At 37.1% G+C, this 18,495-nt stretch overlaps 1 protein-coding gene across 16 annotated transcripts in view; it reads right to left on the minus strand.

Annotated features, from left to right (window-relative positions):
- Positions 1–228: 228 nt before the first annotated feature.
- Positions 229–18,495, minus strand: part of LOC132161241 (kinesin-like protein KIF1A) — a 60,333-nt gene continuing 42,066 nt past the window's right edge. For 11 of the 16 annotated variants that reach the window (XM_059571170.1, XM_059571166.1, XM_059571169.1 and 8 more), the window contains 19 exons: positions 18,206–18,296; positions 18,001–18,119; positions 17,832–17,887; positions 14,448–14,556; positions 14,083–14,149; positions 13,539–13,623; positions 13,342–13,447; positions 10,893–10,919; positions 6,472–6,586; positions 5,642–5,775; positions 5,483–5,544; positions 5,232–5,377; positions 4,931–5,128; positions 4,394–4,465; positions 4,055–4,179; positions 3,057–3,185; positions 2,771–2,963; positions 2,276–2,394; positions 229–2,199 (listed from right to left, as the gene is read on the minus strand). In XM_059571170.1, coding sequence (XP_059427153.1) covers positions 2,157–2,199; positions 2,276–2,394; positions 2,771–2,963; positions 3,057–3,185; positions 4,055–4,179; positions 4,394–4,465; positions 4,931–5,128; positions 5,232–5,377; positions 5,483–5,544; positions 5,642–5,775; positions 6,472–6,586; positions 10,893–10,919; positions 13,342–13,447; positions 13,539–13,623; positions 14,083–14,149; positions 14,448–14,556; positions 17,832–17,887; positions 18,001–18,119; positions 18,206–18,296 — 1,996 coding nt within the window. In that variant the 3' untranslated portion in view covers positions 229–2,156. The remainder of the gene's footprint in view (positions 2,200–2,275; positions 2,395–2,770; positions 2,964–3,056; positions 3,186–4,054; positions 4,180–4,393; positions 4,466–4,930; positions 5,129–5,231; positions 5,378–5,482; positions 5,545–5,641; positions 5,776–6,471; positions 6,587–10,892; positions 10,920–13,341; positions 13,448–13,538; positions 13,624–14,082; positions 14,150–14,447; positions 14,557–17,831; positions 17,888–18,000; positions 18,120–18,205; positions 18,297–18,495) is intronic. The other 5 variants (XM_059571164.1, XM_059571177.1, XM_059571175.1 and 2 more) reach the window with 1 other exon arrangement.

An 18,495-nucleotide genomic window follows, 5' to 3' on the forward strand; every position in this document is an offset into this window, starting at 1 on the left:
GGTTAGTTCAGTGTCAGATTCTTGCTATACTCAGCATGCACTGAAGGTTGGCTGGCCTCAGTCATGTGGATATGCCTGAATCCTGCCCTGGAGGAACCTCAGGTTTAATCTGCACTCTAAATATGCAGGTATGGAGGAAAAGCTTGTCTTAGGTAACCTGCAGGATCATCCCAAACCACATTTAAGCCTTCTGGTCTAATGATAAAGTCAAGGTCTGACCCACAGAACCGTGTTTAAATCACAGCTGTTGGTATTATATAACTTATTTAACTCAAAAATGTGGTTTCATATTCCAAAAACAGTAATTTGGCTGAAGTTAAAAAGCTATCAGCAATCTCAACACAGACGGTAGCCTGTTTGATGGGGTTTGCACAGCCTAAGCCTTTTGACATTTAGCTGAACAATCATACCTGAGATGACTTCAAAACCAGAAAATGGAATTTAAAATGTATTGTGTTGCATGTAAAAGCCTGTCGGAACAATGCTTGGAACAATGACAGCAGCAGGGCTTATTTCTAGAGTACATGATGATGCTTTTTTTTTCTGGCAGAAGAAATAGATCTGTTTTGTTCATTTTAAAGTGAAATCAGTTAAGAAAATTGATTTACACCATTTAGATACGCTTAGAAATCTCAAAACCTGGTCAAATGTAGGGCAAGTGCAATATGCAAACTAAATATGCAAACTCAAATCTAAAACTGTTTTTGCCTGTGCACAGGAATGATTACACACAAAGTGAAAGGGTGGTAGCAATGAGTGGACATTCACCCTGTTAAAGAAGTGCACAGGGATTAAGATGATGGAAATTGTAAAACAAAAACCGAACCAAATCATATCTCATCACTCATCAGTACTGTACATTTCATTTGTTCTAACAAACTTCTAAACCCTCCATTTTCCAAAACTGACCACTGTACAAACACTCATTTAGGAGTCTGGGCAAGGATGATGATTTTACTCAACCTGATAAATTTAGCAAAAAGCATGTTTGTTTTCTTAACCATACCTGGTTAACATATCTAAAAAGTTAAATTCAAGTAATCTACATGTAATAGCAGCTATCCCAGCTATTCACTTCTAACCTGTTCCCAAAATGCATTTTGCTGTGTCGGGGGAAATGAGAGCAGTGCGGTCAGTAATCTTGTGATAAAAAAGTGCCATATGCAGAAATTGCACTGTACTTCTTCAAAAACATTACAGTCTTTGTCAATAAATACATGCTGAAATAAATAAAAACATGTTAAATAAACACCTAACAAGATAGAACTTTAATAGAAATTTTAAAAATAAATTAGACAGATATAAGATCATTTGGGGATACTGATATTTTTTTATATAAAATATTAGACTGGTTTATGGTACATTTGAGATAAATCTACTGACCAGTACTCCAACAAAAATAGGCCAATCTTTATAATTGTTCTCATACAGAGACATGAGAATGCAAACATTTTCCTTATCCAAATTTTCTCTAATGCATCCTGGTTATTTTGAAAACTTTATGCATTTCAAGGCCATAGGAGGGAAACATTAAGGTATATGAGTATTTATGATGGGTTGTATCGTGTCCAAGAACTGCACTTAAAGAGAGTAAGTGCATAATATGATGTGATTCATCTGTTCCTCGCTAAGAACTGCGTATCATTGATCAATTCTATCTTCCATAGCCAAGAGATGAATAAACATATGGTCTGCTGATTTAAATACTGAGCAGTTTTATCACTTTAAACCCACAGAGTAACCCAAGGCAATGTGATCCATTTTCCCATAAACCCAAGCTATGGACGTCACTCTTCACCATAACTAATTCAGATGTGTTTGCATGAGTTGACAGCTTCAGAATGAGAAATTCCCATCGCCAGCTTTCTAAAATGTTGCTGAAGACTACATAAGCATACTATCTCTACCCCAATAAAGTAGTTAGCTTGTTCTCTTGGTGCTATAAGTTGAATATTTAGGCCACAGTAGATGCACAACAAAGGGGCCTTTAAGATACAGGTGCACAGTTGGTGCTAGTGTGGGCAGGTGCAGGTACACACATGTAGGAAACAGAGAGTCGGGGAGTTGATTAAGCACACAAACTGGGGGATCTGTCAGTAGATCTTATTTACAAGGTTAGTCCTTTGTGTTTTTTTGTCCTCGAAGAGTTGGTGGGCTCAAAACCTCATCTGCCCGGCTCTTCTTCTGGACAGTTTAGACCTGATAAGAAGGAGAAAGTCGAATAATTACTGGTATGACAGGTCTTTAAAAGGCTTAGATATGTGCTTTACTGTACCTGATAGATCCAGCAAGCAGAGGGTTAAAGGCATACAGCCAGTCATGCATCTCCTTATCATTACTGGCTTGAAGGAGTATCCCACGATGCTCTGTGCATACCGCAAATGTGAAGGGGGTCTGCAGTTTAGACAGACATTAAATTAGTTCAGCCTATAAACAGTCGATTTACTGAAAATCTGTTGCCTTGGAATAAAATAAACTAAAAATTTCAGCATGGCCTCCTGACATTCAGACACTGGTTTACAGTTCAGTCTATAAACAGTAGATTTTCTCACAATAAGATCCCTTAACAGTAATTGACTTAAAAAAACAATAAAATTGAATATAATAAGAATATATATATATATTTGTAGATGTTTCACCTACAGCATGGCCTCCTGGTATTCAGAAGGCGAAATACACTTTATAAATAGTCGGTTTATTCACAATGTGTTGCTTTGGAAGAGACTGACTGTTTCAAAAATAAAAGAATATATAATTGTAGATGTTTCACCTTCAGCATGGCCTGCTGGTCTTCGCTGTACTCCACTTGTGCCGAGGACAGGTTAAGAATGGCCCTTTCCACTGTGTCTCTCTCTGTGTTGTAGATGTAGACATAAGGCCGGCGCACCACCACATATCTCTTAACCCAGCCATTACTGTGGGGCTCCAGGAAGTGCAAATAACCTTTCTTTGACACAATTGGGCTGCAAGAATAAAATAAGGTAACTGCCTAAGAGGCAAATTCCTTAAATCTTAAATTTCATATTCAGGCAAATGTAAGATAACATCGGTTTTACCTGACACGGATTTCCTGAATGTCTGGCACAAAAGTGTGGGATCTTGATTTGGATTCATGAGGAGACTTTTTGCCCTCTGTTTCAGAGTCAGGGATGGGGCTGACAGCACGAGATCGAGGTGTTGGGGGTCTGCGCATTTGAGCAATTAGAATATAGATGCAACTATTAGTTTGATAGAATTTCATTTGGAACAATATTTGGCATATTTTGACACATTTAAAAACATGTAAAGATTTTTCTTAATGTTAAAATAATTTCTCCTATTTTAATGCGATAGTTCACCCAGAAATTAAAATTCTTACTCACACGAATGTCCAAGCTCGTAAGACCTTCGTTCGTAAGGACAATTTCTAGCAGTATGAGATTGTGGCTGTCCATGTGAGATCAGTGTGGTTCAACCTTAATCCTATGAAGCTACGAGAATATTTTTAGTGTGCAAAGAAAACAAAAATAACGACTTTATTAAAAAATGTCTTCTCTTCTGTGTCATTCTTCACCGCTCGTTCATCAGAGTATTACTGCTTCGTGCTAGTCTCGCTAATGAAGACTGACACAGTAAAGAACAATTTGTTGAATAAAGTTATTTTTGTTTTCTTTGCACACAAAAAGTCATTTTGCAACTCCATAACATTACAGTTGAACCACCGATATCACATGGACTATTTTAATGATGTCCTTACTACCTTTCTGGGCCTTTAATGTGTCAGTTGCTTTGCTGTAGTGCAGGGTCAGAATCAATAAAATCTTAATTTGTGTTTTCTTATGTGTTTGGAACAACATGAGGGTGATTAATTAATGACAGAATTATTATTTTTGGGTGAACTATCCCTTTCATTTACAGGTTGATTCTCAAACTAACTTGATGCATTAGCTTTATCAAAAGCATGAATTTAGAACGGGACCATCTGTCATTCTGATCAATGGCAGACTTAGAAATGTTACTTTTTTTCAATTCCGCTTGGTTTGTGTAAATGAAACAGCAGTCCCTAAGTACTGACCTGAGTTCAGCATTGTGGCCATAGCGTCCCTCCACCAATGAGGGGCATGTGGAGGACGGGGTGAGGGTGTTTTCAGCACACACTGAGGCAGAGTCTTTCAAAAGAGTTACTGACATCTGGCTCAACTACAACAGAGACAACAGTCACTATACACCTTCACACAAACATTTCTGTAACAATAGTAAAAACGCTTGTCTTATGTTTTCAGAAACCTGAACGATTTTTAAGGCAGTATATTCTCAGCGGTCTGAGCTCTTAAAATCATCTTACTGTATCATATGATAGCTGACAGAAGGAAAAAATGTAAATAGTGTAAATTATTCTAAATAGCATCTTCACCTTGCTCTCACTGGCGCTAACACACACATGGCTGTAGTCCCTGTTAAAGGTGTGGTTAAGCAAACGAAGACACTGTTAGGACAAACAGAAAAGGGTATGTTAAATTCATCGACAAGAACTTTTTGTGATCACTGTTTATGAATTATTTTGAACATTACAGCAATTTATAGTATTAGATCAAGTTAGATTAGAAACTAGAATTACCACTTTAAAAGTGGTTTGGTGACAAAGGTGATAAGAGAACAAGATTGCAAAAGTGAATATCATATTCTTTTTTTTTTTGAGTATTTCAAATTTTTAGATTTTTATAATGGTCAAATATACATAGAATAACATTTTATAACTATTAAATAAAAATACTGTAATAGTAAACATACTGTAAAATATATAAAATTGATATAAAAAAAATTGGGGCGCCAAAATTTAGGAAAGAATTGCAAAACATATTTTACAAAATATAAGAGATAATTGTGTATACTTATTATCATGTATGTTTATTTAATTTTATATATCATTTCATGTTAGTTACTGATTCACCTTTGCAGCCAGCTCCTTCTGTCTCTCACTGGGTGTGTCAGGGCCGGGGCAAGGGTTGTGGCCCAGGCCCAGGTGGGTGGATGGGTAAGAGGACTCGGTTAGATCTTCACTCCCGCAGGACAGCAGCGACTCCTGGCCCAGCAGCAGGGTGGACTCCAGCTTCTCCCTAAGGAGGAGGTAGTGTCTGGTTTTCTCCACCTAACAGAAGGAAATGAGTTCTCAGATCCTCTCAGCAGAGCTGCTATGACACATTCTTGTCATTCTGCATCACATTAAAACCCAAATAACGAGATGTTCTCACCTCCTGCAGGAGGCTCATTTTCTCCAACTCCCACTGATGGTCCAGGATGAGGCTGTCACTGCGGGGCCTCCAGCCAGCCAGGTTCTCCTCCCCTCGCACATATGCCACCGTCGTATCCAGCACTCTCCTACGTCGTCTTTGCATTCCTGCACATTCAGGTGTCATTTCAACAGCAGAACCCCCTAAAACCTAAATTGCCCAGCATCCCATAAATCCTCAGTGAAACACACACGAGGTAACTGCTGTCTTACCTGGGCTACCTGCATCAGCCAGGTGGCACAGACTGAGCTCATACACACCAGTTACACGGTTTCTAAACGTAAAAACAACAAAAAAAAAACCAATATGGTAACTTAAATTACAAGAGCAACATTGCAAAGGACTTGTGTGGTGATATGAAGCAGCTGTACCCTTCAGATGGCCTCAAGGTGCCACTGCTGAAGAGGTTCCTGATGGAGCGAGATGCTGGGAGCTTGGCGTCTCTTGAGTAGAACACCATGCATAAGTCTTTGGTTATCACTGTGGGCTGTGTGCAGTTCTCCATCTGGGAAGAGCAAACCATTGTAAGCCTTTCAATTTAAAATGGTGCTTTAAATAACCATAGCTTGATTAAGAACAACAACATCTATAGTGCAACAGTCAGGTCCCAAAAGGTGAATTGATTTTGAATGGTAACTTATATATAATAGACCTACAATGCTGTTTATTGAGTGCATTGTATATGATGTATCTGTAAAATAAGTAAGTTAATTGAATATTTTCTAAGAAACTACAAGTAGATAGTTTCTATACTCAAAATCAGTCACCGCTGATTGCATCATTTGTAATGTTTTACAGAATCTTTTATCAAGTAGAGTCATTTTATCTGATTTACTTGCTTTAAATCAATAATCAGTAATGTTTTGACTAACCTAGGAGCCGCTTTGGTTTATAACATCATAGAATTCTTTATTCAAGTTTTTTTATTTATTTTTATTTTTTATGTCATGTCTGTGGAAAGTGAATAGGAAAAATACTTCACAGAAACAGGGCCACTACTAAAAGTAGGCAAGCACTGTTGCACTCTATAGAGCCTCAAAGTTTACTGCTATTTGCCTATTTTTCCACATATGTACTTGATTCAACCATTACAAACGCTGTGGGCTGTTTGGTTCATTAAATTAACTAAATCATGTAGGTCTGTAACTCTCCCAAATGAACTTCTCACCCCCCATATAAATAAGTGAATGGCCTTGGTTACCTCCAGGTAAGCAGACAGAGTCATGTAGATTTTCTCTCCATTAGGAGTGACACGGTTAAGCAGCAAAGAGTTGTGCATGGATGAATCCCAAGCAGCCTCAAAACGGTAGAATATCCTAGATTAACGGTAGAAAATACCCTTAAAGATATCATTTCATTCATAGACCAAGTAGAATTTACACAGTCTCCAATATTATAATTTCATGTTATTGTTAAATGCTATTTTAATACATAATAAATACGGCCAGCCACTTGTTAGGCAAAGCACTTACATCTGATAAATCAGATCATATTGTTTAAAGTGACACTCTAAGACATTCTAAGTGTTTAAAAATGGTGACCAGGAGTGGAGACAATATAAATGCATGCAAAAAAAAAAACACTTTAACTTCATCACTAGATATGAATACCACCACCAATGATGTGTAAATCAGTGACAGTTATCAATAAAAATACAAAAGTCTAATTTAAATAATGATGGATGAAAGAAATGATCATTAGAGGAAGGAGCCAGATACAACGGGACACAAATTCCTAGATAAATCCCCAAGGAAATGCTTTAGGTGGAAAGGGAAGAATCAATGATAGAATCATAGGTGAGACAGTATAGAGAATTAAACTACAGTCTCTGGTTGTTAGCATATAACAATTCGAGAGATGTTACTGCATCTTCTCTCAACTCACATCCACAGTGTTATGGTCTCACAGACCTCAAATGAACTAATATTGGCCCTGAAGTTATACTATATCATGAGAAAGTACTACATTAAAATAGTATGGGTTGCATCTTACTCATAAATTATATTCGCCTTGCTGAACTTCCAGCATACCCACCCTCGCTCTGATGAATACAGGTCATAACCTGCCCAAATGATCACAGATTAGATATTTCTGGCCTTCGGCCTGGGAAGAGTCTTAAATTCCCAAATGCCTGAGTCAGAAGTGTATGAGAAGGGGCCGAGCTTCTCTGAGGTATGCGATAGATTGAGCTTGTGATGTTGAGTGTTAAAGTGAATGGACCGGCATGACCCAGTAGGCAGCTTTAAGGTTGTCATTCAAAATTGGAGAGAGAGAAAAAAAGTGATGAAAAATTTATGAAACAATGTGGGAGAACTTCAAGGGTCACTGTGGGTTTGAGATCATGGAAAAGGTCCAAAGAAGACCATCCCACTTCTGACTCTATTGAGGTCTTAAAAGGGATTGTTCTGCCAAAAAATATATATATATATATTTGGTAAATACATTTACAAAGTTCACTGTCAATTTGTATAATAGTTTATTCATTTTAATTTTATAAATACACAGTATAAAAATATTTCAAGTAAACCTTGATATACTTTCTTTTAGTAATTTTATATATATATAAAATTAACTGTCCTGCAACAGAGTTTATGAAATTGATATATGCAAATATGTTACATATGGTACATACGTTAGTTCCAACCCCACAATTGCTGTGTGTACAAAGTGTACCTCTAAAAGGTTAGGAAAAAAACACAGACCTTCTCATAAAGATTAGATTTAAAAGACACTCAACCAAACTATTTCTGATGCTATTGTTCACTCCCAAACAACCATATAAATCAAACTTAGCATACCAAGCAACATGAGGGATTGTGAGGATAATTTCCACCTCCCATTTACACATGATAAAAGAGATTTCCTGTTATTTTAACTTCCCTTTCAATATTTCTTTCCCTTAAATATCTTATATCAGCCAATTCAAACTATAACTCATGTTCTTGGCAAAATAGATAGCAAGACATTTCTTTCTCAGTTTATTGGTTCTGCTTGCATTGAGGACCTAAATAATATTGAAGAACTGTTCATTGCACAGGGGTAAGAAAGCAAGCATGCTACCAATGAGGTAATGCTTGCATGGACTGTGGAGCTGCTGAACTCTGCCACCCAGGCTGCTGGAAATTAAAACGTTTTCTGTGACAACATGAATGGGAGAGACACTGCAGTACTAACTCCCCTGCAAACTCTGAGGAACTACATTGGAGGATGTTGGGTGCTAATACCAGTTACCAAGAAGACAAGTGTATACTAAGAATAAAATTGAATGCTTTAAGGTCTTTTTACCTTCCCAATTTTTTTATTGCTTTGAATTTGTTAGGCTCTTTATGTCAAATTATGAAAAAGTAATTTATACTGTTGTAAAAATGCTTACTGTAACTTGGTTTACCCGTACCTTTCCTTACCACATTTATTAAATAAATACATTTTTTAATATTGAATTACATGTCATTTTACTATAAAACTGCCACGGTTTTAGGGAAGTAACTATGAATTACCATATATTTTAAATGGTAAACATTAAAAAGTCATGCATCGCTACATTTAATTTAAATAGCTTTGCTTCTTAGTTTTGTTGTACATAATATAATGTGAATTTTGCACGTTACATGTTTTGTTATTTAGTTAATGTTTATTGTATTATTTTAGTGCCGTGTGTTACCCTGATGGTGTTTTGTCATTGTTTGTATGACCCTGTTAATGAGTATTAAATATATGAATATACTGAATATATGAGTATTGACTGTGTTTTATGAACAACCCATTTATGATGAACTGATTCAACATGTATTTTTTATTGTACCACCTGTATTATAATGGTGGCTATAAGTACATTTTAAAGTAGCTACAAAGGAGATTTTGGTTGTTCAAATAGATTGGTATACTAACATTAAGTCACTTAATAAAATATACAGCTGTAATAGTTGTAAAATATACAGGCACCAATATGCCATCCTGTAATTCTGGAAACACTGCCACAGTTTTTACAAGAAATTTATAGCAGCCACAGCTGTCAGTTTTAGTAATAAACTTAACAAGATCGTTTTTTTTTTTTGTATAGGTGAAACAAATATTAAAAACTGTACTTTTGCAATAACAGTTTGAAAATAGTGTTGAATTGAATGTAGGCTATGATAAAATTCTCAGTATGATAATTGCAGTCTGGGCAACACAACAAGAAAAACAGATCTGGATAATAACAATGCTCTCATACCCTTCTGTTCCAATACACTAACCTTATATTTACTAACAAGCAGCTAATTACTGGAGTTATAGTTGTCCTGATTTGATAATTACAGTCTGCAGAACAAGCAGCTTTTAGAAATGTTTGCTCAAAGTCATTCAGGCAACAGCGTTTAAAATCTCTTAAGAAACACTGCCCCCTAGTGGTAAAAAGAACAGCTAATCATGAGCAGAGAATGTCAGTAGAGGCTAACTGTCAATAACCATGACTAAACGCATTTTTTCGAACGAGATTGTAAATCTCAGTAGACTAATGTAACATTAATTTTGTTCAGAGATTCATGATTAATACCAAAGTTAGCGGAGCAAGCCCTCCCGCCCATAAACAATACAGAGCTCACAGTGTGTGGTCTGGCCCACAGTTATCGCCCCACACAGGCAAAGTTGTGTTTTACGGTGTTGCTTTGACATTTGTGATGGAACTTGATCTGTTTGCAGCAGAGTTTAACTGAAACCATAAATTTTTAATTAAGAGATGTCACCTAATTTGTTGAGCAAGAGCAATAAATTTATGTGGGACTTTGTGTGTGGTAGAGTGATTTTTTTTTTTTTTTTAATCCTTATAGTTTAAACTGGAAGAATGTGTGACTGATTGACATAGAATACACATTTATTTATAAAGTTAAAAATAATTAATTGTCATGTTTCAAATTTGTTTCATGTTTTCAAAATGTCCAGTTTGGTTATGCAAATGTTGAGGAGACATTTATTCACATTCTATCATTTTGCAAACCTTTAAATGTTCTCTGAACATTCTGAAACCAGTAAAACATTTTTTTTTTTTTGAAAAGTTCCATGAACCTTTTTGTAACGTTTTGAGAATAGTATTAAAGACCAGATAACGTTAAAACAAACATTCTATTAACATTACTGAAAGAACATTTGTTCATTAAGGACAGCACTTTAAGAATACCTCGCCAGAACTTTAGCCAAAGTTCTAACACATTCCCGTTAGCTGGGAAGGTGACTATGATCTCTACCACCCCTCCTGCAAATGATTAAAATGCAGCCCATACAAAAGCCAAGCCATGCAATTACCTAGAGGTGCCAAAAATGTCAAAAACATACAATACAAAACAGAAGCTTCACGCACAAAAGCATTTCCATGGAAACCAGATTGAAATTCTCTCACATGTTCAGAAACAGTGGGTGGGAAGGAGAAAATAAATAGGCAAACTAACAAGAACGCAGAAAAAGCAGTATTTAAGAGCCAAAAAAAAAAAAAATGATGCAAAGAACGATGGAGGTTGATTGGACAGATGGCCATATAAATACAAGGATGGAAAATACACATTATGTGTGTGTGTGTGTGTGTGTGTGTGTGTGTGTGTGTGTGTGTGTTTGTATGTGTGAGAGGAAAGGGATTTGAAGGTAATATACCTAGGCATGTCCGAATCAAGAAACTGTCTGGAAAAACACAAAACAACATTCTGTTAGTGGACTAGAGAAATATCAGAAAATCTTGTGTGGAGGCCCATCAGCTTGTTTCCAGTTATTTAAATATAATGTGTCTGTCAAAACCTCTGCACAACTCTCCTGTCACATTTTTTGTCCTTGTTCCTTTGCATTGGTGCATGAATCCAGCTCTGATGATTTATAGGTAGTGTGGAACATCTAGTGAGGACTTGTGGTTAAATCGCAGGAGAAGAGGTCACTGCTGCTTGCAATGGAAGGTTTGAATGACTCTTTTATGGGGTTTTGTTTCAGTAGGGTTCAGGTGAACACATCTGATAATATATCTAAAAGATTCTGACTTTATTTCATGTTTGCAAAGTCTGGATGCTGATATCTGATGCCCATCTAAGGTAAAGTCCAAGTAATGCATTGCAGATGACAAAATGCTTTGGTTGGCTACTAACATGACATGAGAAACTAGACCTTTTGTTTACAGTGACTATCATGATGAGAGAATGTTAATGATGGGTCTGATTAGTGAAGTGTTAATAAATTAGCTTCTCTTGATTTTAAATGGTAAACATTCTTCTGAAATAAGTCTTAACATGCAGATCAGAACTACGTGATGGTGACTAGCAGAGATGCCAAGAACTCGATCCACTGTGTGGTTCAGTGAGCGAGTAGTTGAGTCTGAGCAGTGGAGTGTGGACAGAGTGAATGGAATGAGCAAATGAGAATGGACACAAATGCAGACCAGCATCCGATGGGAAGACTTGCACAGCCAGCAAGGAGGTGAACTAGAGAACAATTTCCCTGTCTTTCTGAAAATAGTTCATTAATATGTTTAGATTGTTGGTTCAATAAAGTGTGACCTCCTTCATCAAGGATAATAAAACCACATTGTGTCTTACGTTCAGTGGGAGAGGAAATGATTGTTATAAGTTTATAAAACAGAAAAAGAGCAGCTGCATGGATTGGTCTGTCAATCAAGCGATGCATTAAAAACATCCTGACCCCCTGGTAATGCTGCAATGTCTCCGCAATGATTACATACAATCCTACAAAAGATATGTGTTGAGAAGTTGCATTAAGACTTTTTAAGCATCAAAGCTAATTATATCTGTGTACCATCACTCTCAGAAATAAAGGTACCAATGCTTTTCAAAAGGCACACCTTTGTACCTAAAAGGTCCATATTGGTATACTGTATTCCTACCTAAATTGTGCATATTATCTAAAGGGTACAAAAGTGTACTGCCCCAGTGGAAGATTGTGTTCCTTTTTTTTTCGGAGAGTGCATAAATCAGTAAGATAATTTTTTTTTTTTTTTGCACAAACCAAGTTGTTTGGAGCTACGACCATAGCTAGCCAAATCCTAAACAGTTCAATTATGCTATCGTTCAAAAACAACTTTTTTCCCCGGTTTATTTACACTACAATTAAAAAATGCATATATATATATATTTTAACAAGGAAGTATTAATATTAACAGTAAAGACATTTATAAAGTCATAAAAAAAATCTGTTTCAATAAAATGCTGTTGTTTTAAATTGTCCTAGAATTCGTTTTTTTTTTTTTTTTTAACTAACACCAAGACAAAAGACTGAAGTAATGGCCAATGAAAATTCAGCTTTGACATATATTAAAATAGAAAATAGTTAACAGAGTTTGTTTTGATCAAATAATTCAGCCTTGTTATCTTTAAAAGACCAAAAAATCATTTAGACCCTTCTGAATGGTACTTTTAAATGGTAGTGTAGTTTTCTTGTTTTGACTTCTTTTTGGTTCCCTTTTAACTGGAAAATCAGACTCTCCCAAACCCCATGTAATGTGCAGGCTCTCGTGAATCTTAAAAGCCTCAATATGGCAATACTAAGATGTGCCAGTTGTCAGCCACCACAACTATGCAGCAAGTTATGGCATGTTTGTGCAACGAAACATAAAAGTGTGAATATACTTCTTGTCTTTATCTAAGGCTGGCACTGTGGCTGTGCTGTTTGATTCTGAATCACTCCTTTGAGACAGGCCTTTAAGAGCTGTTTTGAAGGTTTGGTTCACTGACTCATTGCTATTTGGCAAAAACTCATCTCTTTAAAGTTGTGCAGAGAACTGTTTGTCACAGGCTTGGCTCCAGCTCTCAGATCATGAGCCAAGGCTGAGGAGAGAGTCGTTTTAAGTACAGCAATCACTGAAATGGGGCCCTGGTCTTAAAAAGAGTGTAGTGGGAAACAGCCAAAGTGAAGAAAATCTGCTACTGAGTGTGGAGAAAAAAGGCTTCATGACAGAAGAATAAAACTCCCTTATGGAAGTGTTCTTGAATATAAAATGACAAGCATATTTTTCAAGATGTCTTGTGTTTTGTGTTAAAGTCACATGAGAATTTGTAAACTGCCTTCTGATGTCTTGACATACTCATTATGGTTGGGAACGTACCTGTCATCTTGTGCGGGTCGGATGTATCCTGCAGACAGTATGTTGAGAGAGAGAATATTGGGGTCGATGATTGTCTCATCTGCTTCAGGCGTGTTTCGGATGCGCCCTGTCAAACACAAAATGCGTCCCATTTGTTAAATATGATCAAATTTTGCTCTGGTTTACACATAAGCTTTTCATTTTGAGGCCAAACTCACCTACAACCAGCTCTCGCACCTCCTTCCACTCAATATCTCGTCCTGACTCGTGTACTATGGTGACTGTGACTCTCCTTTGAATGCCCTGTTATGTAAATGTTGAATTATTTTATGTTATTACATAATCATTTTGTTCTTTAAGTGAAGTGACATTCAGCCAAGTATGGTGACCCATACTCAGAATTTGTGCTCTGCATTTAACCCATCCGAAATGCACACACACAGAGCAGTGAACACACACACACACACTGTGAGCACACACCCGGAGCAGTGGGCAGCCATTTATGCTGCGGCGCCCGGGGAGCAGTTGGGGGTTCGATGCCTTGCTCAAGGGCACCTAAGTCATGGTATTGAGGGTGGAGAGAGAACTGTACATGCACTCCCCCCACCCACAATTCCTGCCGGACCGGGACTCGAACTCACAACCTTTCGATTGGGAGTCCGACTCTCTAACCATTAGGCCACGACTTCCCACGTTGTTAAAACAAAAAACTGTATGAGACAAGGGAAAGGGTAATGGATAGAAATAGGAATAAAAGAGCACCTGATGTAACATGAATGTGCCATGGCAAGGCATGCCTACCCGGTGGTCCACTACGGCTGGGATATAGCTGGAAGGGAGAGATATGTGTCAAATACTGTACAATAACCAGCACTGTCACAGTTTCCTTAACATAGAAACTGTACACAGCATGTACAAGGGTTTACAAAACCTATAGATTTTTTTTAACCATTATACAATAGTTATTTATTGTTAATTAAATAGTATGTAAAATAACTGATCTTTCTTAGACATGTTAGACTCTTTTCACCATATGACAAATTTATTCAATCACCTTCACAAGCCCCAGTAATCGATTTTAAAGTCTATTCTACTCAGACGGCAATTTGAAGTGAAAAGATACTTACTCTCCATTGGCCTCTAGCTCACAGATTTCAAAGAAGACCATCAGGTCGTATTTACAGTGGCAGGGTCCTGCCGTGGGTCGAGTGAGAGCTGTCAGTTTAGTGGCAGGAACTATACAGGAAACAGAGAAAGAAAGAATGAAAAAAGAAGAGTCGAATCAATATTGAGTTAATCCTAGACCAAAAGATATAATAATTCAATGGCAGATGAGAGGGATGCTAGAGTTCCACAGGTAGAGAGAAAGATATGGATCACAGTATAAGAGGAGAAATAGACCACAGTTAGAGAGGAGCAGGAGTGGGAGATCAGGGGTCCGATGTAAAGGCACACTGCTGTTAAGATGAACAAAGTCATGTGAATTACAGTAATCCCTAAACGTCTGCTCAAATAAAAGGCTTCTTCGTTGGAACATAAAAAGTGAATTTCTAAAGAATATTCTGGCCACTTTTTTTCTCCATGTAAAAGTAAATTAACAAGGACTAGGGCTAGGGCTGTCAAACACCAAAATGACAAAAAAAAAAAAAAAAAAAAAACCACCATAAAGGTAGTACTGTATCATGAAAGTTATTCCTATTACTTATACGCTATATTATACGTCTTCTGAATTCAAATGATGGCTATTGAGTAAATGAGTTGAATTAAAAAAACCACATTTGTTTGATTTATAAACAATACACAATAATCATTCAGATTTTGTCAAGTAGACACAAGATATAAAATTAAATGAAGGAAATCAAACTTCTCTACTTCTCTACATGAACTTACATGAACAAGATAGCATGATACTACAGCTTCAGAAGCTTTTTTGTGCAGTCATCTGACAGCCCCAGTGCAAATTAATTTACAATATATGGGGGGAAAAAATGATGAAAACTTTTTTTAATACAGAATATTCAGTTGTATTCCTTTAAATCACACTTAATTAATATACTTATGAATACTGGTTATAAACAATCTTTTTCATTTTTGTCTTTCTGTAAGACAAACCAGTAAATATGATCCGTCTAAAGAATCGAATAAAAAATAACCTATAATGACCCAAAACGAATAACGCAGAGTTTTAGGGACCACTGCATCATCAAGCACAGTTTCAAGTGACAGAACAACCAGTTTTACTCATGCACTGATTCATTCTTATTCCAGTAGTATTCATCAGTTTATTTCTGGTGACTGATGTCAGAGATAAAGGCTAGAATTGTCCATCTGCTTGATGAGGTTTGTATGGAGAGGCTGAGGGAGAGAAAAAGACAGACACCCACACACAGTATTAACAGGCCCAAAAACAATCCCTGGAACAAAGAGTCCTTCAGTCTGTCAATGCAGTGAGTTTGTGTGACTCCCAGTGAAATGGGGAAAATGAGTGGACACTTTGTCTAAACATCACCTATTTTTCGGTTTAAAACATTCCAAGTACAGTACAGACCAAAAGTTTGGACACACGTTCTCATTCAAAGAGTTTTCTTTATTTTCATGACTATAAAAAAGGTAGAGTCACACTGAAGGCATCAAAACTATGAATTAACACATGTGGAATTATATACATAACAAAAAAGTGTGAAACAACTGAAAATATGTCATATTCTAGGTTCTTCAAAGTAGCCACCTTTTGCTTTGATTACTGCTTTGCACACTCTTGGCATTCTCTTGGTGAGCTTCAAGAGGTAGTCACCTGAAATGGTCTTCCAACAGTCTTGAATGAGTTCCCCGAGAGATGCTTAGCACTTGTTGGCCCTTTTGCCTTCTGTCTGCGGTCCAGCTCACCCCTAAACCATCTCGATTGGGTTCAGATCCGGTGACTGTGGAGGCCAGGTCATCTGGCGCAGCACCCCATCACTCTCCTTCTTGGTCAAATAGCCCTTGATGCCTTCAGTGTGACTCTACACTTTTCATAGTCATGAAAATAAAGAAAACTCTTTGAATAAGAAGGTGTGTTCAAACTTTTGGTCTGTACTGTATATTTTGGAATAATTTACAATTAAGGTCAAAACTTTGGAATAATAAAGTTCTTCAAGATTTTCTTTTATACTTACTCAAGGCTGTATTTATTTGATAATACAGTTTTTTTTTATTTTAATATATTTTAAAATGTAATTTATTCTTGGGACGACAAAGCTGAATTTTCAGCAGCCATTACTCCAGTCTTCAGTGTAACGTGATCATTCAGAAATGATTCTAATATGCTGATTTGGTGTTCAAGAAATATTTCTAAAGATGTCTATTTCAAATAAATGCTTTGCTTTTGAACTTTCTATTCATCAAAAAAAATCATGAAAAATGTACCACTGTTTCCATTCAAATATATAGCAGCACAAATATTTCCCACATGATAATAAGAAACGTTTCTTAATCACCAAATTATATTATATATTATATTGTATTGTATTGTTCATGCATTAGACAGACCAGAGGTTCAGTTTCAGGGACATCCTTTGGCCTTAGGCACTCAGAACCATTACAGACCCGGCTTCTGTGCTTTTATTACTGAACAGATAGACAAGGGCGGGGCCGGCAGTCTGGCTTGCTCCTCCCCCTCAAGGAGGTAGGAAACAGCCACGCCTGCTGCACTGAGGGCGTGGCTTGACAGCGAGTCCACCAGAGTCCCATTGAAGACCTCTGGCAGCAGGTAGCGAATCAGCTCCAGGTTCTTCTCCCGATCAGGAGGGGTGTCATTATCTGCTGCTACACCCACCACCAACAACATAAAACTGTGACATGTGCACATGGACCCCAAATAGCAACATAAAACAGGCAACACAAAGGACGAAGCCAAGAATATGTGCTAAACAGCTTCAGCCTGTAATTTGGCAGGAGACATTAAAGGGGTCATTAGATGCAAAATTCACTTTTACATGGTGTTCGAACATAAATGTGTGTTTGCTTGGCAGAGTGTTTACACAGCCACCATATAGTGATTAGAATGCCCCCCACCCCCAATTTACTTAAATGTGTCTATGGTTCGAGCAAATCATTTGTGATCCAGCTTCACCTACAGGAGAAATAAGTATACGTTTTTTTATTTCATGAATTTTTGCAATTCACCTTTCCTAATAATGTGCTAGTTAGCGAGTTCTGTCACGAATGCAGCTAAAGTTAACAGTATCATGAGAACTGCTCATCACCTCACGGAAGAGAGGGGCGGGTTGAGCAGAGCTCATTAGCATTTAAAGGGACATGCACCAAAATGACTCGCTGTAAAAAAAATGGTGTAGGTAAAAATTGTGTTGTTTTACATTATCACTGAGAAATAAAAAAAAAAGTATGCTTTTCAATGAAGACCCTAAAGAATCAAACCAACTTGTGGAAAATAGGCATCTGATGTCCCATTTAAAGAACAAATAGCATTTTAATGTTCATAAAATATGGTCATAAATATTCATAGCCCTCACCTGGTTTGGAAAGAGGCATGACTCTTGGGAACTGTCGTCTGCATGGGCGCAGCGGGCTGAAAAAAAGAAAGATCTGGCTGTCATTACAGTATATTTGATGGATAAATCCAGACATTAGTAGCATGTATTAATCAGAGTTGGGAATAATAAATATATAGCCTGGATCTACCTAATGAGATCTTTGCAGAGCGGAGGGAAAGCCTGTTTTTGGTAATGTCCAAACACTTCAAACACGATTGGCTGAGTCTTTATGTACTCTATAAAAGACTTAGTCACTTCCACAGCAATCTGAAAAGTCAGAAAAACAAGTGTTTTACCCTCAGTCTAATAAAATCAGTGTGACATGGTACTGTGTGTTTTAGTGTAAAGCTCACATTTTGCACATGATAGAAGCCAAGTGGTGGACCACGTCCAGTGTTCTTCAATGGCTCTGTGGAAAACGCTTCATCGTGCCTGTGAATAAAACTACAAACGAGAAGTTTAATGAAAGTAAATTAGATTGTGTTCCTGTAGCTCAATTGGTAGAGCATTGCAATGTTGGGGGTTTCGAATCCCCGGGAACACATGATAAGTAAAAATGTATAGCCTGAATGTACTGTAAGTCGCTTTGGATAAAAGCGTCTGCTAAATGCATAAATTTAGATTCAGTACAATGACAAATGTC

The sequence above is a fragment of the Carassius carassius genome, chromosome 17 (assembly GCF_963082965.1).
Source record: "Carassius carassius chromosome 17, fCarCar2.1, whole genome shotgun sequence".
NCBI lineage: Eukaryota > Metazoa > Chordata > Actinopteri > Cypriniformes > Cyprinidae > Carassius > Carassius carassius.